The sequence below is a fragment of the Sycon ciliatum genome, chromosome 2, assembly GCF_964019385.1.
Source record: "Sycon ciliatum chromosome 2, ocSycCili1.1, whole genome shotgun sequence".
Classification (NCBI taxonomy): Eukaryota; Metazoa; Porifera; class Calcarea; order Leucosolenida; family Sycettidae; genus Sycon; species Sycon ciliatum.
The window spans coordinates 17,322,057-17,349,672 of record NC_088644.1 but is presented as its reverse complement, the minus strand read 5'-3'; the positions used below and the strand labels follow the sequence as shown (position 1 = coordinate 17,349,672).

The 27,616-nt window shown below is 46.1% G+C and overlaps 1 protein-coding gene across 1 annotated transcript in view; it reads right to left on the bottom strand.

The window, feature by feature from the left end:
* The window catches only part of LOC135808998 (complement C3-like), a 61,036-nt gene that overhangs the window by 30,972 nt on the left and 2,448 nt on the right, over window positions 1-27,616 (bottom strand). The window contains exons 5-29 of the mRNA XM_065322253.1: window positions 27,367-27,419; window positions 25,630-25,647; window positions 25,319-25,376; window positions 24,747-24,841; window positions 24,394-24,436; window positions 23,534-23,621; window positions 23,304-23,409; window positions 22,656-22,910; window positions 21,370-21,558; window positions 20,872-20,982; window positions 19,976-20,047; window positions 11,090-11,290; window positions 10,010-10,171; window positions 9,651-9,728; window positions 9,201-9,309; window positions 8,730-8,997; window positions 7,260-7,365; window positions 5,932-6,051; window positions 5,327-5,542; window positions 4,422-4,563; window positions 3,717-3,920; window positions 3,221-3,302; window positions 1,862-2,030; window positions 1,496-1,594; window positions 1,004-1,166 (exon numbers count right to left, since the gene is read on the bottom strand). Coding sequence (XP_065178325.1) covers window positions 1,004-1,166; window positions 1,496-1,594; window positions 1,862-2,030; window positions 3,221-3,302; window positions 3,717-3,920; window positions 4,422-4,563; window positions 5,327-5,542; window positions 5,932-6,051; window positions 7,260-7,365; window positions 8,730-8,997; window positions 9,201-9,309; window positions 9,651-9,728; window positions 10,010-10,171; window positions 11,090-11,290; window positions 19,976-20,047; window positions 20,872-20,982; window positions 21,370-21,558; window positions 22,656-22,910; window positions 23,304-23,409; window positions 23,534-23,621; window positions 24,394-24,436; window positions 24,747-24,841; window positions 25,319-25,376; window positions 25,630-25,647; window positions 27,367-27,419 — 3,207 coding nt within the window. The remainder of the gene's footprint in view (window positions 1-1,003; window positions 1,167-1,495; window positions 1,595-1,861; window positions 2,031-3,220; window positions 3,303-3,716; window positions 3,921-4,421; window positions 4,564-5,326; window positions 5,543-5,931; window positions 6,052-7,259; window positions 7,366-8,729; window positions 8,998-9,200; window positions 9,310-9,650; window positions 9,729-10,009; window positions 10,172-11,089; window positions 11,291-19,975; window positions 20,048-20,871; window positions 20,983-21,369; window positions 21,559-22,655; window positions 22,911-23,303; window positions 23,410-23,533; window positions 23,622-24,393; window positions 24,437-24,746; window positions 24,842-25,318; window positions 25,377-25,629; window positions 25,648-27,366; window positions 27,420-27,616) is intronic.

The window sequence follows — 27,616 nt, the reverse complement described above, 5'->3', positions numbered from 1 at the left end:
ATCTACGATTGTCCATAAAATTTTGCCAGGCCACACGCTGCGCACGTGGCTTAGTCACGAGGTGGTCACAGGACACGCGCTCGCAGCACTCCACCACCAGCATGCGTGTGCCTGGGCTAACTAGGCTTTGCTGTGCAAAGCCCACATTAAGTCAAAGACAATTATTATTTTTGTGCCATTATTCAGGGCATGCAAATATCCAGGCAGTTGCTTTGACAGAGCAGCTTGTAGGATGTACAAGTGGTCTGTGGTGTAACTTGCACATGATTATGGCTTTCTTACAACAGTCAGGGTTTACTGCACTGGCTGTATACTATTGTATTCATTCTTAACTTAAGTCTAACGAATATACTGAGCCAGTACAAGGAAGTGGAGGTGGCTCCAACTAGGGCAGCCAGAGAGCCAGGAAAGGAAGGGATGGTTTCCAGCGGCATGGAGATTATGCTATTCATAGCGGTGCCTTCCATCCAGTAGAGTCCTGGAGGAACTGTCAGATAATCAACCGCTAGAGCATTATCTTCCCAAACTATAGTACCTATCTTTCCTTTGTAGTCCAACACTCAGTGCGATGATGATTTCTGATGATAATCACATGAAAGTGACGTTCAATCTTAAAATGTTGTTCCATTGTTCTCGTGGTATGAGTGTGCTCACTTCACTTTCATCGATAGTAGGCTTTTTGCCTCCACGCCTACTGTTTATAGTACCAAGGTTATACATATCGGATACATGGTTCTAGCCAGAGAAAAGTTGTAGGGGGAGGAGCACCCATTTTTTCCATGTTCCACTATTGCCTTGTCCACAAATGCATGAGCCGCACCCGAGACGGTCTATTTGAGGCCGCATGTTCGTTGTATGAACTGAAAATGCACAACAATCGGAAATATGAGTAGGGTGGTGCGCTATCAGAGTGGGGCATCGGAGTACCCCCCCCCCCCCCATCCCATCCTCTTTGGCTAGAACCCTGGGATACATGTATAGATTCAGTTGATGGTGATATTACCTGTGGAAAACGAGTCAAGCTTTGAAAGTATTACACCAGGGTCAATTACTCTTTGCCCAGCCAATGACAAAGCATATGATGCCAAGGCCAAGTCGTAGGTATTGATCAGCTTGGAATATCTGTTAGTTAAGTGGGTGGCAGCCTCCTGAGCTGCCTCCCTCACCTGTACAAGGAACAGCACAAAGTTGAACAGTTGAACATGCGAGTCACGGACACAGACTACAGGACTACATACTATTACTACGATCAAGAGTACACAACACGAGAGTGTCCAACTCTTAGTGGATACATGTATTACAGCGTAACTTGTAGCTCTTTGGTCCTCTTTTCTTCTAATAAATTAATCCTTGGCTCTCCACCCGAGTCTATGCACCCTTGTTTTCTGCAGCCTTTTTTGTGGATGCATAATAATGCAAGTCAGTGCTAAACTTTGAGTGCGCGATGTCAAGCGTGCGCATGCGAGTTGTGGGGTGCAGATTAATGGTAACTCACCATAGGAAATCGTTCACTGCATTCAAACATTGCTATGGCAACATAAGCTGTCAGCTGATAGTTGATGAATTCTGGTGATCGATATCCTCCAGCACCACCCTTCATCATGTTTAGATTGGAAACAGAAAGATACAGCACAATCCCCACATCAATGTAGCCGCTACGGCAACGTGTATCATACAATTGGCGATTTGGCAAGTTTGTCTTTATCGTATGCAAGCAAGAGATATGCCATTCGAACAGATCTAAAATTGTCTTTCAACTGAATCCTACTAGAAAAATCGATGCACTTCTCCTTCAATGGAAGATTGTGATACATGCGTACAACTAGCAAGCCTGCATTAGCTGTGCTGCAAGAAACCTTACCATGATACACTCATCGATGACATCTCCTGCTTCATAGAAGCCACCCGCGTGTGTTCTGTGTGACTTAAGCCACAACAAGGCCTTTTCAATAACTGTATCATCAATAGGAATGTCTTGTCGCATACTGGCATCCACTGCACAGAAACTCTTTGCCACAAAGGCAGTAAGCCTGCAAACAAACAAGTTCCATAATTATCAGGCATACACTCATCTCTCTCATCCGGACCTCGAAGTTACGGGCACCTCTGTCTACCTAGCACCCTGTGGGTGAGTTTCAGTGGAAATATCACTGCCTTTATGCGGAAATAGTGACGTCATATGCCAGGTCTCCGGCCCTTCCCCATCAAAATGTACATGATTGTGAGTTACGGATATTTCCAAGTTGTAGGTGGTGCTCAGTCCCAGACTGCCCAGATAAGAGAGATGCGAGTGTACTTATCACGGGAAGGTAAAAAAAGTCCTGATTTACACAAGGCACGGCCAATAGAAGACATTAGCGAGGCTGGTGTATATCAGCAAGAGTGCATAAACCCCAAGAGCGTGCGATTGGCTGCACATTCTCTATCCAATAATGTAATGGAAGAGTTTAACATTACACGGCATAGCTCAATGGGTTATGCTGGCAAACAATGCAAACACAAAGATTCCCATCCAAACTTTTATCCAAACTTCCAAGCCGCGTGACCATGCTGTTGTACATGTGGCTGCGCTTGTGTCTCTTCGTTGTACATGCGGTTGCACTTGTAGCTCTTTGTCGTACACGTGGCTGCTTTTGTGTCTCTTTGTTGTACATGCTGCTGAGTCGTGGTACATGCTGCTGCGCTGTTTTTGACTCCTGCGTAAATGCGGCTGCACCGTCTTCTGTCCCCGTTGGTACACACTTGCTCGTCGTGTCCCCGTTGTACGCCTTCACTATAATATATTCTGTTGTCTCGTCTTGTCTCAGTGTCAGACGTTCGTTGTCAGTGTCGGTTCTTCTTTATGAGTTCCCCAGTCGCCTACTGAAATGAAGTAGAAGAAAACCTCTCTAACAATGTGTACTGGTCCTTTGTTGTGTGGCGTGGAGAGGAGCGTAGAGGCAGTTCGTTCACGGCTAACCCGTGACGACAATGCACACGGTGCAGGCAGCATGCAAGGGTTTGTCATGCCCGGGTAGGATCAGGCGGACACTGTTCTTCTAGTGCTGCTGTAATTCAATATCAAAATACTGCTCTCATATACTCTGTAGACTGCAGTTGCATACTGGTGCTGGTGGTGGTGGTGCTGGTGGTGGTGGTGTGTGTGTGTGGGGGGGGGGGGGGGGTATTATAGACCTCACATAGTACGTATATGTACATGCATTGGCAATTTCAAACATACCAAGTGCTGCCGGATTTATCTTTGTTTCCAAATGCCGAAAATGATCCGTCATCACGCTGAAAGTTGAGCTGCCGTTGATAACCTAATAGGAATGTACACACAACACCATGGCAACACCATGGCAACGACGGTGTAGAGAGTCAGACAAGAACATCCTATTACATGCACCACCATGCTGGCCATGAGCCAGTCCAGTCTGACAGGCACTGTATACAGCTATACATGATGGCCATGGGCCAGTCTGACAGGCACTGAATACAGCTATACATGATGGCAATGGGCCAGTCTGACAGGCACTGAATACAGCTATACATGATGGCCATGAGCCAGTCTGACAGGCACTGAATACAGCTATACTCTCAGTAGAGGATGCGGCTTGGTGCTCAACACTAGATTTTGACCATTTTTAGCTCGATGTACAGACTTCTATCACTAGAATGTAATAGCCGAGTGTCCACGCCAATGTTGGTATCACACCAACTCTACAAGGTCATACCTGTCCGCATATACATCAGTGCCTTGTGCTTGACCAGCCTATTCAGTGCTTGGCCAGTCGACTCCGGAGCACATGTTCTTGAAAGGTAACGCAATACAAAGACATTGATGGAGAACCGCATCATATTCTGCTCGCCACAGCCATACGGCATCTCTAGCATGTCATCCACGCCATCCAACTGTGACAGGTGGGAGAGAACATTGCCTGTGCAACAATCAACATGGCAAATACAGGATCCGTTGAAACACTGCAAATATGCTAGTGATATTATTAGAACAGGGTCTAGGACATGCCCAATCGGGGCCCTGCCAGAGTTTAATAAAGCCGCGTCAAACATAATTTTACAACTCTACAGGACGTGTTTAATCTAGCCTGCTTATGAAATTGGATGTCTATCAAAGGGAATCTCACATAAAAAGCAAGTACATACACAGTTGAACCTTACTTATCCGGACCTTAGGTATTTGGAACCATCGGCATCCGGACTAAATTTTCCAGGGGCGGTGGGCTCAAATCAGGTGTTCTACCAGGGAGATGAACAATATGGATCGTCATATACGGAATCCATATTGATGGTGCATTAGTCAGAAAATGGGTTACCCAGAAACATTATCCTGAGCCCCTGGGTGGTCTGGAGTCTGGACAACTCTAGACCAATACAAATGGAAAGAAAAAAATCCACAAGTCGATGTCTAAGCAAATCACCTGAAACCTTTATCATTGCCGTAGATGTGGATGGTAGTTGGTTTCCTGGAAGAGTGAGATTGAACTCCTGCTCAAACGAATTGCCTTGCCGAAGAACGATAGGGAACGAATCGCACTGGTCTGTAATGCGCACACCACTCGGCTGTAAGGACAGTGCGTCAACATGTACATCCACACCCACACGTGCCACACCCACATACACGGCACTCACATACACACTCACATACACACACACATACACACACACACATACACACACACATACACACACACATACACACACACATACACACACACATACACACACACATACACACACACACACACACACACACACACACACACACACACACACACACACACACACACACAAACACACACACACACACACACACACATGCATTTGACCCTGCTACAAGCTGGTCGTGTCGGTCTCCCCAAGGAGGGAGAGAGACGTCGAAAGGAATATTGGAAAGATGACTCCATTGATTCCATTGAAGCACCCAACAGCCTACAATACCACTGGGAACTGTGATCCAGTGCTCAACACGAAGGTATGCAATTTATATGTACCATCGTCATTCACTATTCTTTTCGAGCTGGGTATGTGAACATAGTAAAAAATAAAGAAATAAAATATATGACCGTGCCATACACCTGCCAACGTTGTTCCAGGGGCGCTTTGGCCGGACCACTTTTTCGCCCAACCACGGCCGAAAGTGCCCAAAATGCAGGATTAATAACTGGATCATGCACACTAATTTCAAATTTTTCCCGGGAAGCCCCTGGGAGCCGCTCTTGCCGGACCAGCTCCAAAGGCGGTGCTACGCGCCTGCGTTTGTACAAAGAGAGTCATCTACATGTTACACGGTACACACCTTATCTACATGTTACACGGTACACACCTTGACATGTATCATCCTTGTGACATAGTCCGACTCCTGTGGACTCTTGCCAATGGCCTGCACACCAATCTCAATATCACCAGTGACTAGTGGAGTGATGACAAACGTCAGGCTGATAGTGCCTTCACGGGGAACAATGATAGAAGCATTGCCACTCCTACCACCAGAGCCGGCTTGGCTGCAGTATTTCCAACTTCCGACCAAGTAGACATCAAACTACAGACAGTCAGCAAAGAAATGCATGCACACATTGCACACATTGCACAACACGGCAGGAGAGTAGTTTTTCTAAAAATCTGTACACAGATTTTAACCAACAACTCCAAGAAACATCAAATACTGGTCCAAGCCAAAAATATAAAAAATTTCTACACGGCTTCTAAGACCAGTGGTCAACATTCGGAACGAAGTCGGTAAACATCAAAATATCATCCTGTCAGACATCATGACCGGTATATAATGATCTGTATTCCGCTGCAGATAGATGAAATTGGCACTCCGGATTTCACAGAAGGTGTCTTGCATATTTCATTTGCAAAATATCAAGGCACGCAGACTGCACTAGCCAAAAATATGAAGCATCACGGTGCAAAAAGCTGACTTACTGGCTGTGGCCGCGTGCTTCTGGAGTGCAGTGTGACACGGAGTTCAAACTGCTCTTTGTGGGTGAGAGTTGATGGAAGGTGCACCTCCAGAAAGAACTCTTTGTGAACGGTAAACTGCAGCTGTAGAGGACAACACATCATTGACGTTAACGTAATTATTGACAATATACATGCAATTCAGTGTGCGTGCGTGTGTGTGTGTGTGTGTGTGTGTGTGTGTGTGTGTGTGTGTGTGTGTGTGTGTGTGTGTGTGCGTGTGCGTGTGTGTGTGTGAACGCGCGTGTGTGCCCATGTGCAATATGGTGTTTGCTTGGAATCTGCCACCAGAATAGCTGCTGGGAGAGACAAATGTCAGTGCAACATCAGACTGTTTCTGTGCAATGCAATAAATGTGAGCCACGGTGGACTCATGGTGCATCAGTGCTAACCATCATCCGAGCATCAAGAATGATGATTGATACTGATATATCATCAATCTGCCACAGTTGACATCTACCGACACCGGGCCTTTTCGACACTTCGGCTTCAGTAGAAGATAGGACAGGGTAGGCACAGATGTATCCTAAGGATAGCGCTTCACAGTCATGCTCTATCTATGGAAATGGCTGTCGCACTGTGAAGCGTACCCACTTCTCTTGTCCTCCACAGGTGGGGCTTTCTCTTTTTGGAGTGACATGCGATCTTAGGGAATTTGGAAAAATAAACAGGAGGTATGTGTGTGTGTGTGTGTGCGTGTGTGTGTGTGTGCGCGCGCGCTCAAAGGGAACTTTAGAGCTTTACCAATGCATACGTGCCAACCATCCAGGCTTTCCCGGGACAGTCCAGGGAATAGGGTGTTTGTCTCGGGGTCCAGGGATTGAGATGGAACTTTTGAAATCGATTTTCTCCTTTTTGACGCTTTTTCAGTGTTTCCTCGAACTTGTAGATCCGTTGTACGTACACACAGCATGTAGTAGACAAAATAAACCATGTTGAACTGCACTGGATCGCCGGTGTAATGGCAGTCAACAGAAAGTTAACTTGTGCAGTTACAGCTAAATGCAATGATATCCCCTTTGCTTGAGCAGAAGTAATGAAAAATACATCTGCCAATGATGGATGCGCTAAAAAATTGGTGTCCAGGAAAATGGTCAAAATCAAGGGAATTCAGCCTCGTTGTTCAGGGAACTCAAGCCTCCAGGTTGGCATGTATGCCAATGGTACAGGAGAATAGTACGATGTCTTAATAATATTGATATGAGCATGAGATAGACAATATCCATAGCAACACTAAGCCACAGCGACATTGCCATAGAAATAAGTGAGCAATCAAGCGGGCCGAGCCTCACCTCTTTTGGAATAGCTAGAGGAAAGGCGTTGTGTACAGCTACGGCCTGCATACTCCATGTGGTTATGGTGTCTGGCAGATGAAACGGCACCAGCTTTGTTGGCTCGCTGCAAACACAATACATTTATAGTCCCTGGTTGTTGAATTCATGCTTTTAAGGTCCAGGTAGGCTGTTTCCTACACGGAACTACAGCATCTCACCATGATACTTACAATATACATGTTCAATCAATATCCAGACAGTTTGCTGTTTCTATCTTGTTAGATCGCGTCACCAGAGCTGGCCGAATTGATCGCAATGGAGTCGGCTCAAACCGGCTCAAAGCATCAGTCAAAAGACAGAGTGCTCTAACCGCGATACACACAGCGAGCTTTTCACAATGGCTATACATTTTCACAAGCAGAGATCAAGAGTCTTTCTGAACTCGTGTCCAAAAACACTCAGATCTAGACACTTTGTGCGTGTGTAAGCAAAGCTAGATTAGTAATACAGTAAAACCAGTGACTACCGACCACCCTTTGGTGCCAGCAAAAGCGGTCTTTAGTAGCAGGTGGTCTTTAGTTAGAGGTTTGCACCGTGTGACCACATATGGATCCCATTATATGATATGTATGTCAAAATGCAGCTAATACAATTCCCTAGGACTTGCGCAATGTCATTCTTATTTCAGGTCAAACAACACTTGGAGAGAAAGACGGAGAGATGGAGCGAGAGAGAGAGAGAGAGAGAGAGAGAGAGAGAGAGAGAGAGAGAGAGAGAGAGAGAGAGAGAGGGAGAGAGATTAATTTTTTGCAGACTTCAAATTCAGCTGCTACTTCTGAAGCCAGGAGTCAAACGTTCCCTGGGGAAGTTTCGTTTTGCGCTAGGCTTCAAATTTGTTCATGCGATCAATCGTACCGACTGTCCTTGTTGTGACTTCTCGATTGCTTGAACGCAATCCTTCAGCATCAGGACCTTGTGGCGCTGCTTTGTTTCTGGATTCCTTGATGCCATCGTCGATCCGTCTGTATGACTGGGGTGACAGAGCCGCCCAGTCTACTTTTCTCCTCCGAGTAGTAACATCGATCAGAGAGCGCTTTCGATGCACTCTCCAAGACGTTTCCTATCACGTTTATTCTTGACAGCGCTTGCGAAATTTTGAGAGGTCAAAATTACCTGCATTCATTTGTTCAGCTGTAGTATCGAAAGATTCCTGTCAGGACCATGGAAAATCAGCAACATTCCAAGAAGGAGCTTCGAGCAACATTTGATTTCCTACATCGCGGTCGCTAGTTACGGGTCAAAAATCGTCTTTGGGACAAGAAAAGGCGGTCGCTGGTCGCGTTCAGCAGGTAATTGCTAGTCACAGTGCATTTTGAATGTGAGACCGTCCGTGCCTGACAAAGTGGTCAGTAGTACCAGGCTGGTCGCTAGTCACGGTGGTCTTTAGTTACAGGTTCTACTGTAGTCTGAAACAGCTTCAAGACTTACTCCATGTCAATAGTTCTGATCATGGTCTCTGGAAAGTAGTTTCTTTCGTACAACTTGTCCAGACTGAACCTCTTTCCAGAGGATGTGCGTAGTCGATCCGGATCAATAGGGCCCTTCACAGTGTGATAGTTCACACAGCAAGACTGGAACACAGAACTGCAGACCTTGTCCTGCTGGTGTGTCCTTGTAGCCGCAGTCAGACATCTTAGGGATACATATCCCTTCCCGACAAGATGCTTTCCCACAGCTCTCCCTTGCTGGCAGCAATCTGCAGCGGGTAAGAGCACAGTCCAACATCAAGAAACTTACACAGCACCAATCTGGCATACTGTTAGGCATGTACATTATATGCATGCGCATGCACATTCACACTCACACTCACACAAGCACACAAGCACACAAGCACACAAACACATACTCACCCAACCACACAACACACACCCGCACACTCTGAATGTGTAAATTCCTCACCTTCTATGTCTATTCTTTCCATGGATTCCCGGAGGCAATGAGGATTGGTGAGATTCCTTTCCACAACAGCCGGGCGATGTAGAACAATCGGAGTCAGTAGGCCTGCTTTCTGAAAGAATAGAGGAGGTACAATAGGAAACCATATTACGATATTGCTGCTGGATATCATAAGCTCTTGAAATGACTTAAGGTAAGAGTGGGTGTTATGCTGCTGTCTTTGAAGTCAACTACTTTGAAGTGCACCCCAATTGTAGGAAAACAGTACAGCAATCTCTCAGGGCTATAGTTACAGCTGATTAATCTGTGCTTTATGTAGTGCCGCATACTTCACCCATACCTGGGAACAGTGCACTCAAGGGATTTAAGCTCAGATACGTATTTCGGTTTTAGGAACTTTCTAAGGTGTCAGGGATGCAGGAAGTCGTAATGCTAATACTTGCTCCAATTTACCTTGAATATGATCGTGGGGTTGCAGGAATCTTCATACAGGCAACTATTCGGATAATCCTGAAGACCATAACTTGCAATCTACAGTGGAGAGCATTGACAATATGTGTGGCACTTGGTATTTCAACACCTTGCAAAAGTAGAGAATACACAGTACATCCCTGTTCTGCTACAGTAGCTCCAGAAACAACACACACTTGGAGAGGTTTTCATAATATTGACCCACAGTAAAAGAAGCTTCCAAAGAATGCATAAAGAGTCAGATAAGGAGTACCATGGTGGACAGGTGGACCCGCTAGGAACATGCCGCTCAAATCTGAATATTGCGCAAACTACCTATTCTGTTAGTATGTTCTGCTTACAGACTCATGTGTCAGCCTGTTTGTAGCATTCATGAAGTACACACTTTGATCCACTGTTAGCATGTACATGCTAGTACCGCGTTGCGCAGAGAGCTTCAGCATAGGTGCCTGTTGGTAGCCATGGCTGAACTCCACTTGATGCGGCTCAAAGTGAAACCTAGCCTGATAGATAACACAGTGAAGAGCAGAAACAAACAAGTTATTCATACAAACACCGCTGAGAGACAATATAGATTCAGATAGAGAGAACAGCTTTCAATTCACATTAACACCAACATGACACGTTGTATTCGGCATAATGGTATAATAGGTAAGCTGATAAGTGACTTCACCAAGCTTGGATCTGATCACCATTAACAGAAAGCTTCCTGGTCTTGATCAACTGTATGTTTTGGGAAGTTACAGTGTTCTGATCAATTCATATCATTGTTGATGTCTATAAGGCAGCTGAGTATAAGCTGATCCTAGCACCTTCCAGACCACTCCACATAGATCAGTTTAGGCATCCATACCCAAGACTTAGCAACGCTTTTCTCTTTTGTATGAGCCAGTTGTGCGGAATGCTCAGTTGTGCGGAATGCTCAGTTGTGCGGAATGCTCAGTTGTGCGGAATGCTCAGTTGTGCGGAATGCTCAGTTGTGCGGAATGCTCAGTTGTGCGGAATGCTCAGTTGTGCGGAATGCTCAGTTGTGCGGAATGCTCAGTTGTGCGGAATGCTCAGTTGTGCGGAATGCTGCGCTCTCATTACATCGTGTAGTTACATCAGTGCACTGTGGAAAACGGGAACACTTTCCTTTTGTTTGAAACTAACTTTGGTATGGAACCGGTTCATGCAGTGTTTGAGCTGGCACTTGAACAAACTAATCAAAACCAGGGGGGCCGGGGGGGGGGGGGTACTGGTATGATACTGTGATAGTGTGTTTGAGTGCATGAATACAACTTCGGAAGGTGCGATGCAGGAAAAGTAGATACAGTACTGATGGCAGTGTGGTGCATTGGCCTACATGTACAATCACAGTTACATACTATGGACTCAGCATACTTTTCTATCTTACGACTGTTTTCCCTATTCAGGCTCACCTGATTTTGTTGATAGTGGGCTACAGGTTGGTACACACTGTCGGCGATGATGTTACTAGCGCCATCACATATGTGGTAAACTAGCCAGTAGAATCCAGGCGACCACTCTGGTCTGATGTAGACATGGATGTCCTCGAGATGAGCATTACCGGAGAGTATGGTGTGCTGGGAGGTGTGCAGGATACTGCCATCACGCACAGCCTGACAGCACACAACACATGTACACACACACACATTCAAGACACATGCACACGAGTGCATATTTCAAGTACCGCCAGGTCACTTTATGCTGGTAATGCAAACCATGCAAGAAGGACCGATGATTTCACAAGACCAATGCATTCATCTCATACAAGCAATAGTACGTGGGCCAATAGACCGATCCCCTTATTATTGTCTGGGTTCGAGCAAGGGGGCAACTCCGCAGTCGTGTGGGATCCTGCTGCACACACGCGACCAACCTCACCGCGACTAGTGCGTGACTTCTCGCATGCGAAGTGCAGAGCACACGAGATCTACATGCAGTGCAAGCCTGTCTACAAAAAAATGCCACAAGGACTTTTGATTTGAGCTGTTTTCTTTTTGTTTAGACGTCTTCCTTTTTACGACTTCAGGATGCCTTCTCAGAACATTGCTGCGTTCCTCACTGTCAGAACAGGAGGACGAAGCAAACAAGTCATTTCACTCCTTTCCTCGTGTGGAGCCACAGCGGCCTGGAGAAAGCGGATCCAGGCTATTCCCGTGAGGAAGGACGTAGTTTTAGGGTCACTCTGAATATTTGAGTTGCAGCGATCATTTCGATCCCGAAATCGAAATCGTTTTGCCCAGCTCTACAAGGACAGGATGAGTCCAGAGGAAACCAAACAGCTGTCCTACGGTACCAGGTTTGCTTTTCGCAAGAGAGTGGAGTCTGGACGCCCTGCTCCCCATGATCGCAAAACAGTATTTGCTGAGCCTAGTGCAGTTCGGTCATTGAAGTGCAGCGTCTGGATCAGCCATCACGAGCTCCCCATGCTCGCAAACCAGTATTTTGCTGAGAGGCAACGGCACTTTGAGTTGGAAAGGAACCTGGCTTAGTGCAGTTTGGTCCTGTAATGGAAGTGCAGCATCTGCATCAGGAGTTGGCAGCAAGTAGAGCTCGTGTACAGAGTCTCGTGGAGCAGTTGGTCGATGTGAGGACTGGGGTGAAGAAAGCCGAAAAACAGCTTACGTACAATAACATAAAGAAAGACTCTGAGCCGCTCCAGTTTCTGACTGGTTTGCCTTCAGGTGTTTGGACCGCTCTGTGGGACTTCTTTGAGCCTAGCCGAGAAAATGTACTGCGCCGCGCCAGATCTGCGAAGACGGAAGCTGAGGAACGGCGGATACAGTTGGAGGTGGCCGTAAATCGCCAATGAGCATGTAATGGAGGATCAGCTGCTATTGGCATTGGTGTGTCTAAGCCTGGGCCGAATGGAACAGAAGCTGGCATGCGTGGCACAAGTTAACCATCCGTTTCACGGTATATAGCTAGCTGAGCTGGAAAGATGTCTTGTTCCTCCGTTTGGGCATGATCCCCATCTGGGTGAGCTGGCGAGATGTTCAGTCATCAATGCCATGTACCGCAAGAAATTCTGCAATGGGGATGAAACAGTTCTATTTTGCCATGCACTTAGGGTTCTCGCACCGGCACGGCACAGCACAACAAGACCCAACAGATCCTTGCACTCTTATTTTCTCCCATGGTAACATTGCTGATCACAACACCCGGTAGCCAGTCGCAGATGCAACCAAATCAACCAGGTTCTTTTTCTCCAATACGGAAACCAAAGGTATACCAATATTTACATCGAATGCAGTGATGATTTCAATACTGTTCACTAGTATAACGCATTACCAGACTGGCATATAATCATGATAATATTATCCATTTCGCAATCACTGTCATTGCTTTCTTAGATCTCCAATCATCAATATCGGACCATAAAGTTTTAAACCGTCTACTAGCATCATCTTATATTATTTCATCATTAGTATCCTGCTACTATCCTCCTCTAACGATGAGCTTGAAGAAACGAAACAGCTGTCTAGAGGCGTAAATAATATCTGTCAACGGAAGTGTCCTTGCTGTGCTGGTGTGTTTATGCTTCGTGCATTAGTTCGGCCAAGAGCGCATGGTGGTGGCGGGTTGAGGATGTAGTACAGCGGAGTATGACCGAAAGCTCCGTCACGATGTATTTTATTAGGAAGGTATAGAAACGGAAAAAAACTGTATCTTCATCTTGGGCGTAAACAGCCCGTCTCACATTAAATATACTAGAAATAGTTCACTCTGAACATGCAGTCTTCCTAAGAGAGAGAGAGGGGGGGGGGGGTATATTCATAGGTTCGAAAGAACCGCACACACTTTGCTGCAGACAGCGGCAAGCTTTGGCCCTCGTGCTTCGAAGAGGGAGCAATCCACTGCGCTACGCTTGCGATTAACAGCAAGCTTCAACTTTTCAAAGGTACGACTCATCACTGGCTCTGGGGTAATGTTCCTGGAACAAATGCCCCATTGCCGACTGAGGGCCAGGGAGCACGCAATCTGCCTTCCTGGGCGAGAAGTGTTCCAGCACAAGAAGCAGCACGAATACATGCTGACAAAGACCACCATCACCACCAGCCGGCACACAGCACACTGTTCTTCAAACACCATCCACTCCGTCCATGTGTTTGCACTGTACTCCTCTAGCTCTTCACGCTCAATACCACGCACTGCTCATCGTTTTTTTTGCTTCCTCTGGGTTGGCTAGCCCTTCGACTTGACAAAACAGCGATCATCACTGCACTGCTACCGTCACCTCATAGCAGTCGCTTCCACCAGTGGCTTTTCCTGTCTTTGCAAGGTGTCCAAGGATGGCTGCTGTTGTCACTACAGGCAAATCAGAAGTACTTTAGTGGCTGATGTCCAACCAGATCGTTGGAAAATCGAGTTTTCCACTTCAGGGCTGCTGATCGCGACTTGGTGACTTGGCAGCACCACGGTTACCTTCATAGAAGATGGCTCTGGAGAGGAAAAGGCAGACCAGCAAAAGGTTACTATTGTCTTCAGCACCGATCTCAAGGAGAAAGAAATACGGTCTGCTAAAGCCTAGGCACAAAATAAATCTCAAAACACGATTCACGATTCGAATATTTCAACAACAAAAAAACTCACCTCTGGAGTAACTCCTGTTTGTGGCCCGAGATCGTTCCCTCCCGCGCCTTGAAAAAATCCTACAGCTGCATCACAGTCCATGTCTCTCTCAGAGACTCTGCTCCTACCAGCAGGAGGTTCAGCACCGCTCGAAGCCATCGCAAACTACTTGAACTAAGCAGAAGACATTCCAAAACAAACCTGAAACACACTGTCAAAGATGCTGCCACGTTCAAAACTAGCTCGATCGCGAGTGAGGTTGCCCCCGTGCTCGAACCCAGTATAATAAGGGGATCGGTCTATTCGAAAAGGAAGCTCTGGAAAAAGTCGTCCATGCACCCACCGGCAAACCAATGTTTTATGGTTGTAACAAACGCAGTTAGGGACACCAATCATGTTTGGGTTGCACCAGGGTATCCAACTGCAAATGTGACCAAATTCTCACTTTTCCGCATATCATCCGTTACCATGGCAAACCACACGCATAATGGGTTCCTGATGGCTTGCAGCCGATAATAATTGCAGTGACTGTTGTAATATCGACTAGGGATGGGATCTGTTGACAATCCACCTTTTTCTATGAAGCCAACCAGGATCTGCTCCTACTGGGACCGGGACTACTAATTTCAGAAATTTTAGGTGCTCAATATTTTCGGTATGAGGGCAACAGGCCAGGTTAGGTTGACAGAAATGTTAGGTACAGAGAAGCAGTTCCCTAATTGGATTATGTGTGTTAGTGTTTGTTCGGTGTATTGAAATTTTAGGTATGAAACAGATGCACCGAAAGTACCAAAAATATAAATACACCGAAAATTTGTGGAATTACAGTATCTATGATGGCATGGATGTGCTTCAAGCAATGAAACCTGTTGGCTCAATCTTCGGCCATCTGGCTCAGCAGATATTTTCAGATCGCAAGAGGTTTGCTGTCAGCTAGCTGTGTGGATCTTGTTTGCGACACGTACCCTGATGATATATCAATCAAATCTCGGTAGCGAAACAAGCATGCAGGCCCGACCCCTCCAGCAGTGATCCAGATTAGCAGCCATGAGCCGAAAAGGTTCCGGGCGACTGAAAGCGGTTTCTCTCAGCATCCAGCAACAAGACATATCTTGTTCAGTTCCTTGTGGCTGAATGGCAGCGATCTGAATACGCTTGCAAGATGGAAGGGAAATTTGCATTTCTGACGAACGGCGAAAACTGTGTACGCTTTACATCTGCTTCATGGTACACCCGTCGCCTGTCATGAAGCAAAGCTCGGCACTGTTGTCAAGAAGAGGCTGATGCAGGTCTCTTTTTGCATGCCAACCATGTACTGAGGAAACCAGGGCTTTGAACATGACATTGTGTGCATCTGTTCGCCAGATACCGATGTTCTTGTCATTGGATGTTCCCTGTCCACCCGCATCCCGTCTGCTCTGGGAAACAGGAACTGGCAGCCGTCGCAGGTGCGTGGACCTCACTGCCATCGCATCATCGCTAGGACAGGATGTTTGCGATGCCCTTCCAGGTATGCACGCTGTTGCGTATCGGTTCTAATAGAAAGAAAGACTTTTCATGGCTCGTTTTTGTTGTGGTCCTTTTGTTTATTTTGTCTTGTTTTGTGTTCTCTATTTAGACTGTGTTGGACGGTTTTGGTTGCATGTGTAGTCTGTACATGAACCAAGGAACGGTTACGTCATTGTCATGCGTTATTTTGTTTGCGTGCATGCTCATATGCTACCATAATGTTAGTCTTTTTCTTCAGTTTTCAGTTTACCTTGGCGTGTCCGGTCTTCTTGTCTGTCCATCTCTGTCTTGTCAAGAAATTATGTAAAACAGTTCAGTTTCGTTGTTGTGTGTGGCGGGTCGGATGGGCAGGGAGGCTGGGCCCCTGACGCCTGGACAACATTTGCGGGTGCACAAAACACGCATTCACTGGCTGTGACAGCACGTCTGCACGTCTCCCAGGGCAAATGCGCATCACTGTTGAGCTGATCAAAGCAGCAGCTGTCATTGCCATGCAGCACTTGGGTTGCTCTGCTGACGTACCAGATGATCTACTGAAGCTGTGTGAATAGTTTGCCTGCAGCGGCCCAGAAAGTGACATAATTACATCCCTACAGGAGAGGATGCCGATAGCTCTAGCAGATACTATTTGGAAATTTTGATCTTCCTGCGAAGGTTTGCCTGCAGCGGCCCAGAAAGTGACATAATTACATCCCTACAGGAGAGGATGCCGATAGCTCTAGCAGATATTACTTGGAGATTTTGATCTTCCTGAGAAAGTTGGCAAGGAATGTAAACATAGGGTCTATGGAGCAGACTTTACATGCATTGAAAAACCTGCCACGTGCCACCAATCCTGGAAAGTATTCTGCTTTGTTGCCTCCCACCAGTGATTATCTTCACCAGCACACTGGCTGGGCCAATTATCAAGCCCTGGTCTGGCGCAATGCTCTTGATCCGTCGCTTCAGGTGCCGTCTCTAGTCAGTCATGGGTGGGACAGGCGCCGTCTCTAGTCAGCCATGGGTGGAGATGAATGATGGTCAGTTGAAGATCATCTCTGGACAACTCGGCCTGCCGTGCCAGCTGCTCTGGTTGACTTATCTCGCTGCATTTGGCATGATCTTCATGTACTTACGGCCTCAGGAATTTCATCCACTGGATACATCTTACCAGCCTATAAGCCTTTCCAAATAAATATCAAAAATCTCATCCACGTGTACACTTGGGAAGCATAATGCTTTACTCACAATCTTTTGTATGAATTATTATTATTATTATTATACGCATTCCCGCGGCAGCGTCAACCAAGCAGTTATGCTTGATCCACACGTTCGCTTATGCTGGACATTGAAACAAAGCAGATGTAGACAGCTCCTAGAGAATGGGGCTCTACAAAACCAATGATCGAAGTTAGTCCTTCAGTAACATGGAGCGTCATAAAATTGGTCTCATTGGAAAAATGTCATCACTATTGTCTCCTCATGTAGCATCATGGTCAATGGGTGGCCAGATAATTATACGTATGAGGTTGAGTTGCCAGATAATTATTAAAAGATTCAAATAGTAATATTATTATAGAATGGTTGTTATGAGTTTATAAGGGTGCCATGGCTGTTTCTACTCGTGACGAGGGTGTGCACAAACACTCTTCACCAGCGCGTTCCATGCTGGACGGTCCACAGCAATCCGCTCCAGACGGCGCAAGTCCTCAACACTCCGCAGGTGCCCATTGTTCGACTGGGACAGATCGGTGTGGAGCTTTATTGGTAGTGTCACCCTCGGCCTCCCACGGTACCTCCCCTCGGGTGCCTGAAAGTATTGCTCCATGCTCAATCGTGCTGGCGTGTCCTTACCCAGGCGAGGCACATGCCCGAATAGACTCCAGCGTGAATTTCGGATCAAGTCCGACACCGGCTCCACTCCACATCGGGCATACAACGCCAAATTACTAATATTTTGTGGCCATGTGATGACATGAGTAATTTCCCTCTATTTTCACACGTTGGCGACGTTTGTTGATTGTCATCTTACAGTAAAACCTGGTTTAAGCAACCTCTTTAGCGACCACCTGCTTTTAACGACCATTTTTCCATGCACGGACAGTTCTACACAGAAACTTGCACCGGATACAGCGGCCGCCTGCCTTGCGTGACCAGCGACCGACTTTTAGTGTAGCACGTGCCATATCTGACTTGCATACAACGACCAAACTCAGGGCTCACGGTTGGGATGCCAAAACTTGTTTACGTGGGAGGACATCTTGAAATCTGATCGCCATAGAAATGAGCTCGCGTGACCGGAGCTACATGTATGCGGCATGCCGGCAGTGCGCGGAGCACAGCAAGGACTCGAGATTTTGCGAGGAGAGTTGCAGTGACTGACAAGAAGAAGGAGAACTGAGGAAGACGGAGACCCGCTGGGGACTTGCGTTTCACTTTGGTCGCCGTTCACCGTCGTTGTTATTGCTTCTTTCCGAGCGAATGTGTTGCGAGCAGTGCTGGCCTCGTAAGCCGAAGGCTTCAGACAGTTCGCACGCAGAGTCCTGCGATGAGTCGAAGTCGCGATTTCTGCCGCCGAGTCTTTGCTGAGAAAGGGATCGACATCTATCTCGTCCGCTGATGCACTGGCGCAGGTGAGGTAGAGGGCAAGGGCTCCTTGATGGAATGAAGCAAAGACTCACAGTGTTCTAGGTCGTTATCTCTGTTGTCAGAGTGTTTTGTAAATGCACGGACACGAGTGAAAGAGCCGTGCCACGCTGCTGTGAGAAGTGACGATGGAGAGTTGTGAATTATTTGATTTGCCACTCTGTTTTGTTGCAAGAGGACAACTCAAATGGCTTTGCCGTTGTACTGGTCAAGTATTTTCGGTTCGCCATAGCTGCTGAAGCACACAGCAGTAGAGCGCCGATGAGCTAGACAGCAAACGGTGAATATTATTTCAAGAGTTTGTCAGTCACGGAGGAAACATTGCAAAAACGCCTTGCTGCTGCCTCGCTGGTGTAGTTTCCGCATCTACAATGCTTATGCACACGTTTCCTTCCTTGTCGTCGCGCACGGGAGTTCGCGTGCGCTCCTGCCGACTTAGCTCACTTCAAAACAGTCTAAGGTAGCACAATATTGGCCGATTTTGACAATCGATGGCTCAAAATCTGCAGTAGATGCTAAGCTACGGTTTAACCGAAGCGATTTTTTCTAGATCAAGGGATTGCTGTAGAGCATTCACGGACTTTGTGACAATATCTTTAGTTTCCCGGGGCCAAAATCAAAATTTCCTTCGGTTGATCCCCTAGTTCACATCTTGCCTGGTTCCGCCCAGATTTTCAGCGTCGTACTGTCTACCCGTGCTATCTTAGTCTATTTTGAAGAGGCATGTGTCGCACTGAAAATGTGCTGCGAGATGGCTACAGTTTGTGTACAAGGGGTGGTCGAGCTGTGGTCGCGTGACAGTCGAGCTGTCGTCGCGCGAGCTGGCCAAAACAAAACGGCGCCCACGTATTTGTACACAACCGTGAGCCCTGAAACTACCGTTTTTCGCTGCCTATTCTCTCTGGCTGGCCCTACGTCTATCAGTAAAATCATCTTGTACCCTAAAGGATTTCAAGTTCCACATAAAGCTTGGGTTCTAACAACTGCGAATTCTTCATTCAGATCTGTTTCTTTTTGCCTCGCACTGTGTAGGTTATTGCCTCTTCGCTTGTAATTTGTCATTTAGAATTGTTCTTACTTACTGCCATGGCTGGCCACAACATTCATTGCAATCATTATCCAGCTGCAAGCTAGGAAACCAATTTTGGGTGTGGTTCCCATGGAAACGGAGGATATACAGAAAAGTGGTGTACAACTTTGCAGTTTGGATATCCTGGTGCAACCCAAACATACATGATTGGAATCAGTGTCCCTAACTGCGTTAGTTACAACCATAAAACCTTCGTTTGCCGGGGGGGGGGGGGGGGGTGCATGAGGGTACTGCATTTATCAAATTGGCCCACGTACTACAGCACACTATAGTAAGCAAGCCAGCACGGCCAAGAGACCGACCGGTTTCATTGACCACCTGGTGTGACAATCACTTTTCCATGGTGCCAAGTACGTTGCAGTGCCAACCCTGGATTCAAAGACCGCTGCACTTACTCGGGTTTTAAAGACCACCAGCTCTCCACTAAAATCGCACTAGGCCAGTTCCCATTTGGTAGCTGCTTCATCTGTTACAAGCTTAGACAGGAAGATTAGAGTCATCTTACCTGTACTGTGATGTTCATATTCTGTTCTGGTGCCTGGCTAACTTGAATTTGTAGCAAGTGATTTTCTTCTACCTGTGCAGCATCAAGCAAGAAGGTTAAGAATCGTCCAAAGCTCAAAACATTGTAGTAGAGAGATCACACCACAATGTTCCCATTAACTGTGAGATTTATTGCAGGTTCCTAGCCTGAACATTGGTGTTGAAACAAGCGCATCTATACTAAACGAGCCAACAAGCGGGCTTATCGAGTGAGTTAAGTTTCACTGATGTGGCAAAGGTGATTTTTTTGATTCTTCAAATGGATAAATGCCTCGAACGTTCACCGCTCACGCTGGGGTTGATGCTGCTTTCAACTGGCTCCACTTCGGACGGGTATTTATAGTAGAGTGATCTTTTCAGCGCCTTTGTTGAGCAGCCGTTGTAAGAATAGACCTTTTTTCAAAGATTACAAGTAGCCTTGTTCTTTGCTACGTTGCGGGAAAAAACTTCCAAAAGACTGGTTCGCTCGAACGGAGAGTTCACTAGATGCACTGACTGTACTGTAATGTGTATGTCGTACCGAATATGGTACTCGTTAGTGCAAATGAGCTCGTCGCGCAAACAAGCCGAGTTTCTGGTGAGCGAGCTAACGAGTACCCGGTGAGATCCTTTCAACACTACTGGAAATGGATGTTGAGGAGGTCGACTCCATAAATTGAAGAGCTTCTACGGTGGAGTCTGTCCGTTGTGTCTGTCACGATGAATTCTGGACTCCCTAGTTTCTCCTGACAACATACTGTTGATCACTCCTAGTGTCAGGGTAGGCTTTGCTCAACCATTTTGAACCGGAGTAACGTTACACACGTAGTTGCATAGGATCGAGAGAAATGCCTACACTTGCACGAGTTTCACACTTACCGCTGCTCGTTGTCTTGTTTCCGCCACTAGTTTAATGTTTCCGGGGCAGGATGGGCTGGCATGACATATGCGAAAATGCTGTTCAAATGGCTGCGAGCAGTTTGACATGATCTGTGGTATTCACATGAAGACCAAGCTGGGTCAGAAAACTCTGATAGACAAGTAAATAGATAGTACGCACACTCAACTGTATATTTGCTCAAGATGTGCTACTTTGCATAAATACCATCATTCTGCTTGCACAACATTTCGTTGTTCCTGATGGTCTATTAAAGACAAAAAAGATGAATTAGTTTCGAAGCAGAGTGCATAGCAGTGCAAATTTGAGTTATTGCAGTTTGCCCCAAACACATCGAGTTCTCAAATGGAGCTGCAAAAAATGATCTTGAATGATCTACTTAATAGTAGTGCATGCACTAGTGACCCTCCACTATCGCAGTATTGACCATAACATATTCCAGAATTCGCCCTGGAGGCTAGATAAGGTGTGCCACTGACCTTCATGGAGGCGGAGTAAGTGTTAGGTAGTATGCCAACACCCGGTAGTCGGAAGTGGATGAAGCCGTTGCTGTCTGACATGGCCTGCATTACCTGTGTTGATGCAGAGAAGCCCGAGCCTATCTGTCTGAATGTGATTGTCACAGAGCGATCTGGAGCAGGGTGATCCTCATAGTCCACAAGACGTACCTAAAAGATACATTGATAATGATATTAGCGAGGGCCGGAACATTGCAATGAACGGGGTCAACATAACACACACCCTGTTACTCTCCACGGACACAAGGATGGATGTGTTCATAGAATAGGGCTGATTATCATAAGTTTCAGGGAGTTGAATGCAAAGATGAAAATTGCGTCACATATATGCTCTCTTAGGGCGAGTTCGAATTGTCACTCTTTGACTTTTCGAGGAGTTTGTTTTTCTGAAGAGGTGGCCTTATTGGGCTCTTCAGAAAAACGAAGCTCCTCGAAACTCCTCGAAACTCCACAACTTGTGACCTCACCCGATGGGAGAGGCAGATTAGTTTCAAAGAGTTTGGAATAGCTACGTCACGTAGTACGTGGAGATGGTCGATCTGATCGAACGTCATCACCGCCATGACAATTCCACTGAAAAACTCTAAAATGATAGAAACCGCTCTAAAAGAAGACAATTCTAACGCGCCCTTAGTGTAGCCGGGGTTATTGACATGTGTACAGATTCATGCAATTTGGGTATGCACGAGTGGTACTGGTAGTGCCTTATACTTGTCAAAAAGGGGACAAACACTTACTAACCAAAGTTAAAATACACATACATTCCACCAGTTGACCTTGCAAGCAAGACTTCCTTGCTACTATTCTGTTTGCACATTCGTGTTCTTGCTCGAATCTCATCCTGACGGCAGCCGTGATGTTGTCCCCATCCTTCCCCTGCTGTCTCTACCTGCCCTTCTTGTTCATGCAAGCGTCAAACCTGCTTCATGGTAAGTTTGCGGAGTAGACAGACATTGATGTAGTGAACGAACTTAGCTTGGTAAGCTTGGCTGTATCATGGCTGATATTCCATTATGAGGCATAGACATCTTTCGCAGGAATATTCAAAAAATATAACTATCGAAACGTGCTTAACAAAACCTCGTACAATGCTAGAAAATGCTCCTACGTGGATATGGCAGATGCCATGTGCATGGTGCCAGGCTCCAGTAGTATAGCAAAAAGGACATGAAGGATCACACCCACTGGACATGGCTGTCTTAATTAAGACTGCAAATAATGCCAACTTGATCATGACTGGCAATTACCTGCGATGAGAAGGGTAGACCAGGTTTGATCACCGAGTCCAGCATCGTGGCATCAATCCGACATGGTTGATCTATAAAGCAAGTTAGTGCTGCACCCTTCACTTGCCTCAGTGATGTCCTGTCGCGTACAGCCGCCTCTACCTTAAGACAGCTGCCCAGCGGAAAGACACCGTATCCCAGTGCCTCCCATATTGAACTACTAGGTATAGTGAAGCTTGTCCTGCCGTACATCCTACCATGCTTCACTTCTGGGACCTGAAGCATCATCGGAAACATACAAGGCAATGGCAAGCATAAGAAATATTAGCTAGCAAATTGCCATGCGTGGGCAAATATCTAGGAGTAAATTTGGCACATTACCGTAGAATCCCGCGGATAAGCCCCCGGGCTTATCTGTTTCACAAGGACATTTCAGTAGGCTTGTACAAGAACATGGGCTTACACGTGGACACCGGTTTATACGCCGACACCGAAATTGTGCTATTGGAAAGTACCAAGGAAGTACCTACTTCAAAGTATAAAATCTAGTAAATCAACTGATTAGAACACAAAATAATAAGGAAAAATCAACCATTTACATACCGGTACGAAATAGTGCGGTGTGTATACAATTACACTCCCATATTCATAATGTCTGTTGTAGCTTACCAGGTCTTTCTCTATCTTGGATAGGATCAGCTCCCTTCTTTTCTCTTTCCACACGATTGCAGCGGTGATGCTAACTGAACCTGCCACAGCTGCGTTGAATGTGTAGCTACAGGAGAAAGTGTTTAAAAATAAATAAAAATAAACATGTAAGTTGAAAATAACATGAAGCTCTAACATGAATAACATGAAGTAATTATTAGAAGACAGGAAGCAAGTGCCATAGTTTTTACCTTGCCGCGATATCGACAGCAATATCAGGATCTTCTAGGTGCTCGATATAAGAGGGCAGGTTGACCTCAACTTGGAAGCGAGGAAGGACTACAGTGGAAGAGAAAGAAATATTCAAATACATTGCTATGGTTATGTCAGTTCTAACAATTTCATGTGTTCTTGCTAGTGCAGAGTTCGAACTCCACTGCAGGAGATCTCCAGATGTTGTTAGCGATTTGGAAAGATATCCCTCACTCTCTCCTGACCATAGTTGAAAACCTCCCGACTCGGCACAGGATTTGCACATACAATGCACTCATTCCTGTAACTCTGTTCCTACTGTATGCCCGGGCAAACATGATTACATAGTATGCCCACTATTACTCCTACATGTCGAGGGTAGTGACCTCCCTCCCTACTGGTAATGCAACTTGGAGGGAGATCTCCCTACCACAGGCCGAGTTTCACTTTATCTGTTTGTGTTTGCGTGGCCCAAAAGAATACAATCGCTTTACATATGCGTAGATTAGCACAATGTTGTGTGTAGTATATGTCTTATAGTGTCAAACGAAACCTAACCAAAAATACCTGGTCACTTGAACAGGATCCTCGGCTTTTAAAAGTTCCACGAAAGTTGTACCAAATGCTCCGCCTCCTAAGACCAAAGTCGAGTCTTGGATTGAACATTTGTTCAGAATCCGGTCGCAATACTGAGGGAATATTCGCATCCATGCACTGCATCCATGCTTTCCTCGTGCCAGGCCACGAGTTCCCAATTAACTGTGGGTTTAGCCAAAACGGCCGCACAGGTGCGCCAACTTACATATTCATCTTTCCAGGTACACTTCAGACAACAAATTTCAACGCTTCCTGCACTTACCATAGTCCTTGACTTCAAATGTTGTACGCGTCGGCATGAATAGCTGCAGAGGCATCAGAAGAAATGTGGTAGCAATCTTCATGAGGCATCGCTTTAAAATGGAATGATACTACCATTTAACTTCACGAAGAATACTATGAATTCACGATGAGTAGTAAGACAAAACTACAAACTCCATACATTTCACTCTTCACCATTCTGGCTGCAGTAATGCCGAGACTACTAAGATCGTCTGAGCACTAAAGCCTCTCTCTTACCTCCTCCCTATGCACAAGTTTGCAGTTTATACTCGAAAAGCATGTGCGAAATAGCATAGTTGCACTACATTTGTCCTTGTTTCTCCTCAGACTTACGACAGCATTCCCATCCGCTACTGCTGGCAAAGCGCTGACCGACCAGAATCCGAACTGAGGTTCGGTGTCCAGTATGAACTCATGTTCCACAACACCTGCCATCCAGCAGAAGAGAAGATAAGGGGGGGGGGGGAGATAGGTATATAGGCATGGCCAGGGTCGTGTGGCAGCAGTGCATAATGGTGATGTACACACACGCTATATTTGGCTGGCATGATAAACGATTCAGCCAATATTTGGAACCCGCTAAAACACAAACTCAGCTCAAACGTTACATGTAAAAGTTCAAAACCCTGCCAAAGGACTGGACATTGCTACACTACATGTAAATGATGTTCATGTTTGTTGGAAGCGAGCCAGATATGAGTGGATCTTCCATCCAGAGTCAGCGACCTATGACTCAATGTCGGTGTAGAGATTCCGAAATAAAATGAAAACCGGGCCATTATACTTCCGTAAAAGTTCAAGAGAATCAATAAGACGTTGCCTTGTCCTATCTCTTTACTAATGTTCCAACAATTCACAACATGCTTTAAAAAAGTGTAAAAATGCTGCCACAAAAATGTTCTTACCTTGTGATGCTTGACCACTCGTGACCATCTTCAGACCCACAAGTACACCATTAGGATTCTGTGAGATACATAGTCACAACAACGATCGGCAGTTACTCCCAAGTAGTCAGCAGTAACCGGAGTGCTATAGAGGTTAGGCGAAATGAGTCACAATGATGAGTCAGCAAAGTTATGGAGCCGCTCATGGGCACTATTTTTACAGAGTGAGTCGCTGGTTCATTGCCAGCACACGCTGTGTCGCGACTGCCAACTCATCTCAATTGATGATGTAATCAGAATCATGACTTTTACCTTGCCATACATGTACTTACTCTAACTTCCAAGGTCACCTGAGATAAGAGCACACAGAGGAGCACAGTACAGGCACAGGCACTCAGCAAACAAGTAACGTTATTGCTTCATTCTATGTGGAACAAATGATACTGTTGGTAATTTTCTGGGAGACACACATGCAATGTAACCTCACGCTACGGCCCTGTTTCTCTATCTTCTCTTGCCCCAGAAGGTGGAATAGCCTTCCACCGACTGTTCATGCCATTTCAACAGTATCCAGATTCCATTGTTTAGCGTACCCGGTAAGAAGGCAAACTGCCTATAGTGCCGGATCTAGTAAGATATGAATACTTCCTCCGGAAAGAAAAACTTTGTGACTTTTTTCACTACTATTCGCTGCGGTTATTTCGCTCTTTCTCCCTGGTTCTGTCAGCCTGGAACACTGACATGACATTTCGGAATCGTAGGAAAGCATAATTCATATCCTGGAGAGCCGATAGTCGTCGCAGAGCAAGGGTGTCGACGTTGCGAACAAAGCAAAGCGAACATGTTTTTTCATTTTCGTCCACCAGGCGCAATAAGAAAAAAGCACTGCGCTCACTGCTCGTCGTTGCTATGTTTTGTAACTTTTAGTTCAGGACTTGACAGAGCAGGACAGTGGCACCCAGGAGCAAGAAGAGTGGAAAATGAATAGCAATAACAGCTAGCGTTTTGAAATCTTCTCCATCCCCGAAACGCCTGTCGGCATGCGAAGAGGTCGGCACGATGTCAAAACTATAAAACGCAGAGATGTGACAATCGACACTTCGTGCAGCAGAGCAAGGTGAACAAGTAAGTTCAAAATAGTAGTCAACGTTCAGCCACTTCCGAGCCCAGACCTCAACGTGGATGATGTCGCCTTTTCCAGCAGCCTCGACGATGTGTCCTTGGTCGCAAAGGAGAACAGGCGAGATCTGATCGCGGCAGTCGGGAAGTGCTGGTACCACTATGATATCCCTCGGAGGAAATTTGAAATTGTTGGCTCTGCCTGTGTTTGTCCTCGAGCGAGAGCGGAGGCGGTAATGAGTACCAGTGCTGCAGCGCTACCGTGGTCTCCGCCGAGATGTTGGAGAAGGCATTCAGGTAACAGCAAAGAGGATCAGGAACGCGACATACAATATCGCGTCGATCGACCTGCCACTTGGAACGGTTTCAGCCGTGATGAGTCGAGCGATGGCGACCCAGACTGAGACTCTATTCCCACTAATTGATCCTGTAGATATTGTAGATATGTTGATTGAATGTGTTGAACTCCTTGAAAAGCCATGTAAAAAAGTCACGAAGTTTTTGTTTCCGGAGGAAGTAGATATTGATGCCTGAAAGTGCCCCTTTCCAGCACATGCAAACAGTACGTTGGAAATGCAACAAGAGGTACGTCCCCATAGCAATGCCTATAATATAGGCATTGCTATGGGTACGTACATTGCTGTGCACATGAAATTATCTACAGGAAACAGCAATGTGGATAATGCCAATGGCACGGCTTTCATTTCTACCTCCACCGCTATACCTGTATTGTTGCAAACTGCACACGGAAAACCGCACAGTAATGTGCATGCCCATAGAAAACTGCACACCTAATGTGCATATAGCAATGCGCACAGCCTTGCACCCAGAGGCCCTGAGCAATGTGCACACAGCAATGCATGCTAATACGTCTAACACAGGAATACTCATGCAGAAAACGGCACACTCTGATGCTCATGCAGCAGTGCACCCATGAGACTACTTCTTACATTTTGCTTCACGGTTCGTAACATATCATCAACAAAGAAGCCTCTCATGAAAACTGGACATGAACAAAACAAATGTACATTAAAGAAAATTAATAGTGAAAACACTGTTGCCTCTCAGAATGCAGAACATTCAAGGATTCTGCATGAAGCAAAGTGCTCAATAGATTGCTGCAACAGTGCATTGTTGGTGAGCATTCCTGGTTTCCAACTTCTTCTGAGAATTCAATAAAATGAAACAAAGGGACCATAG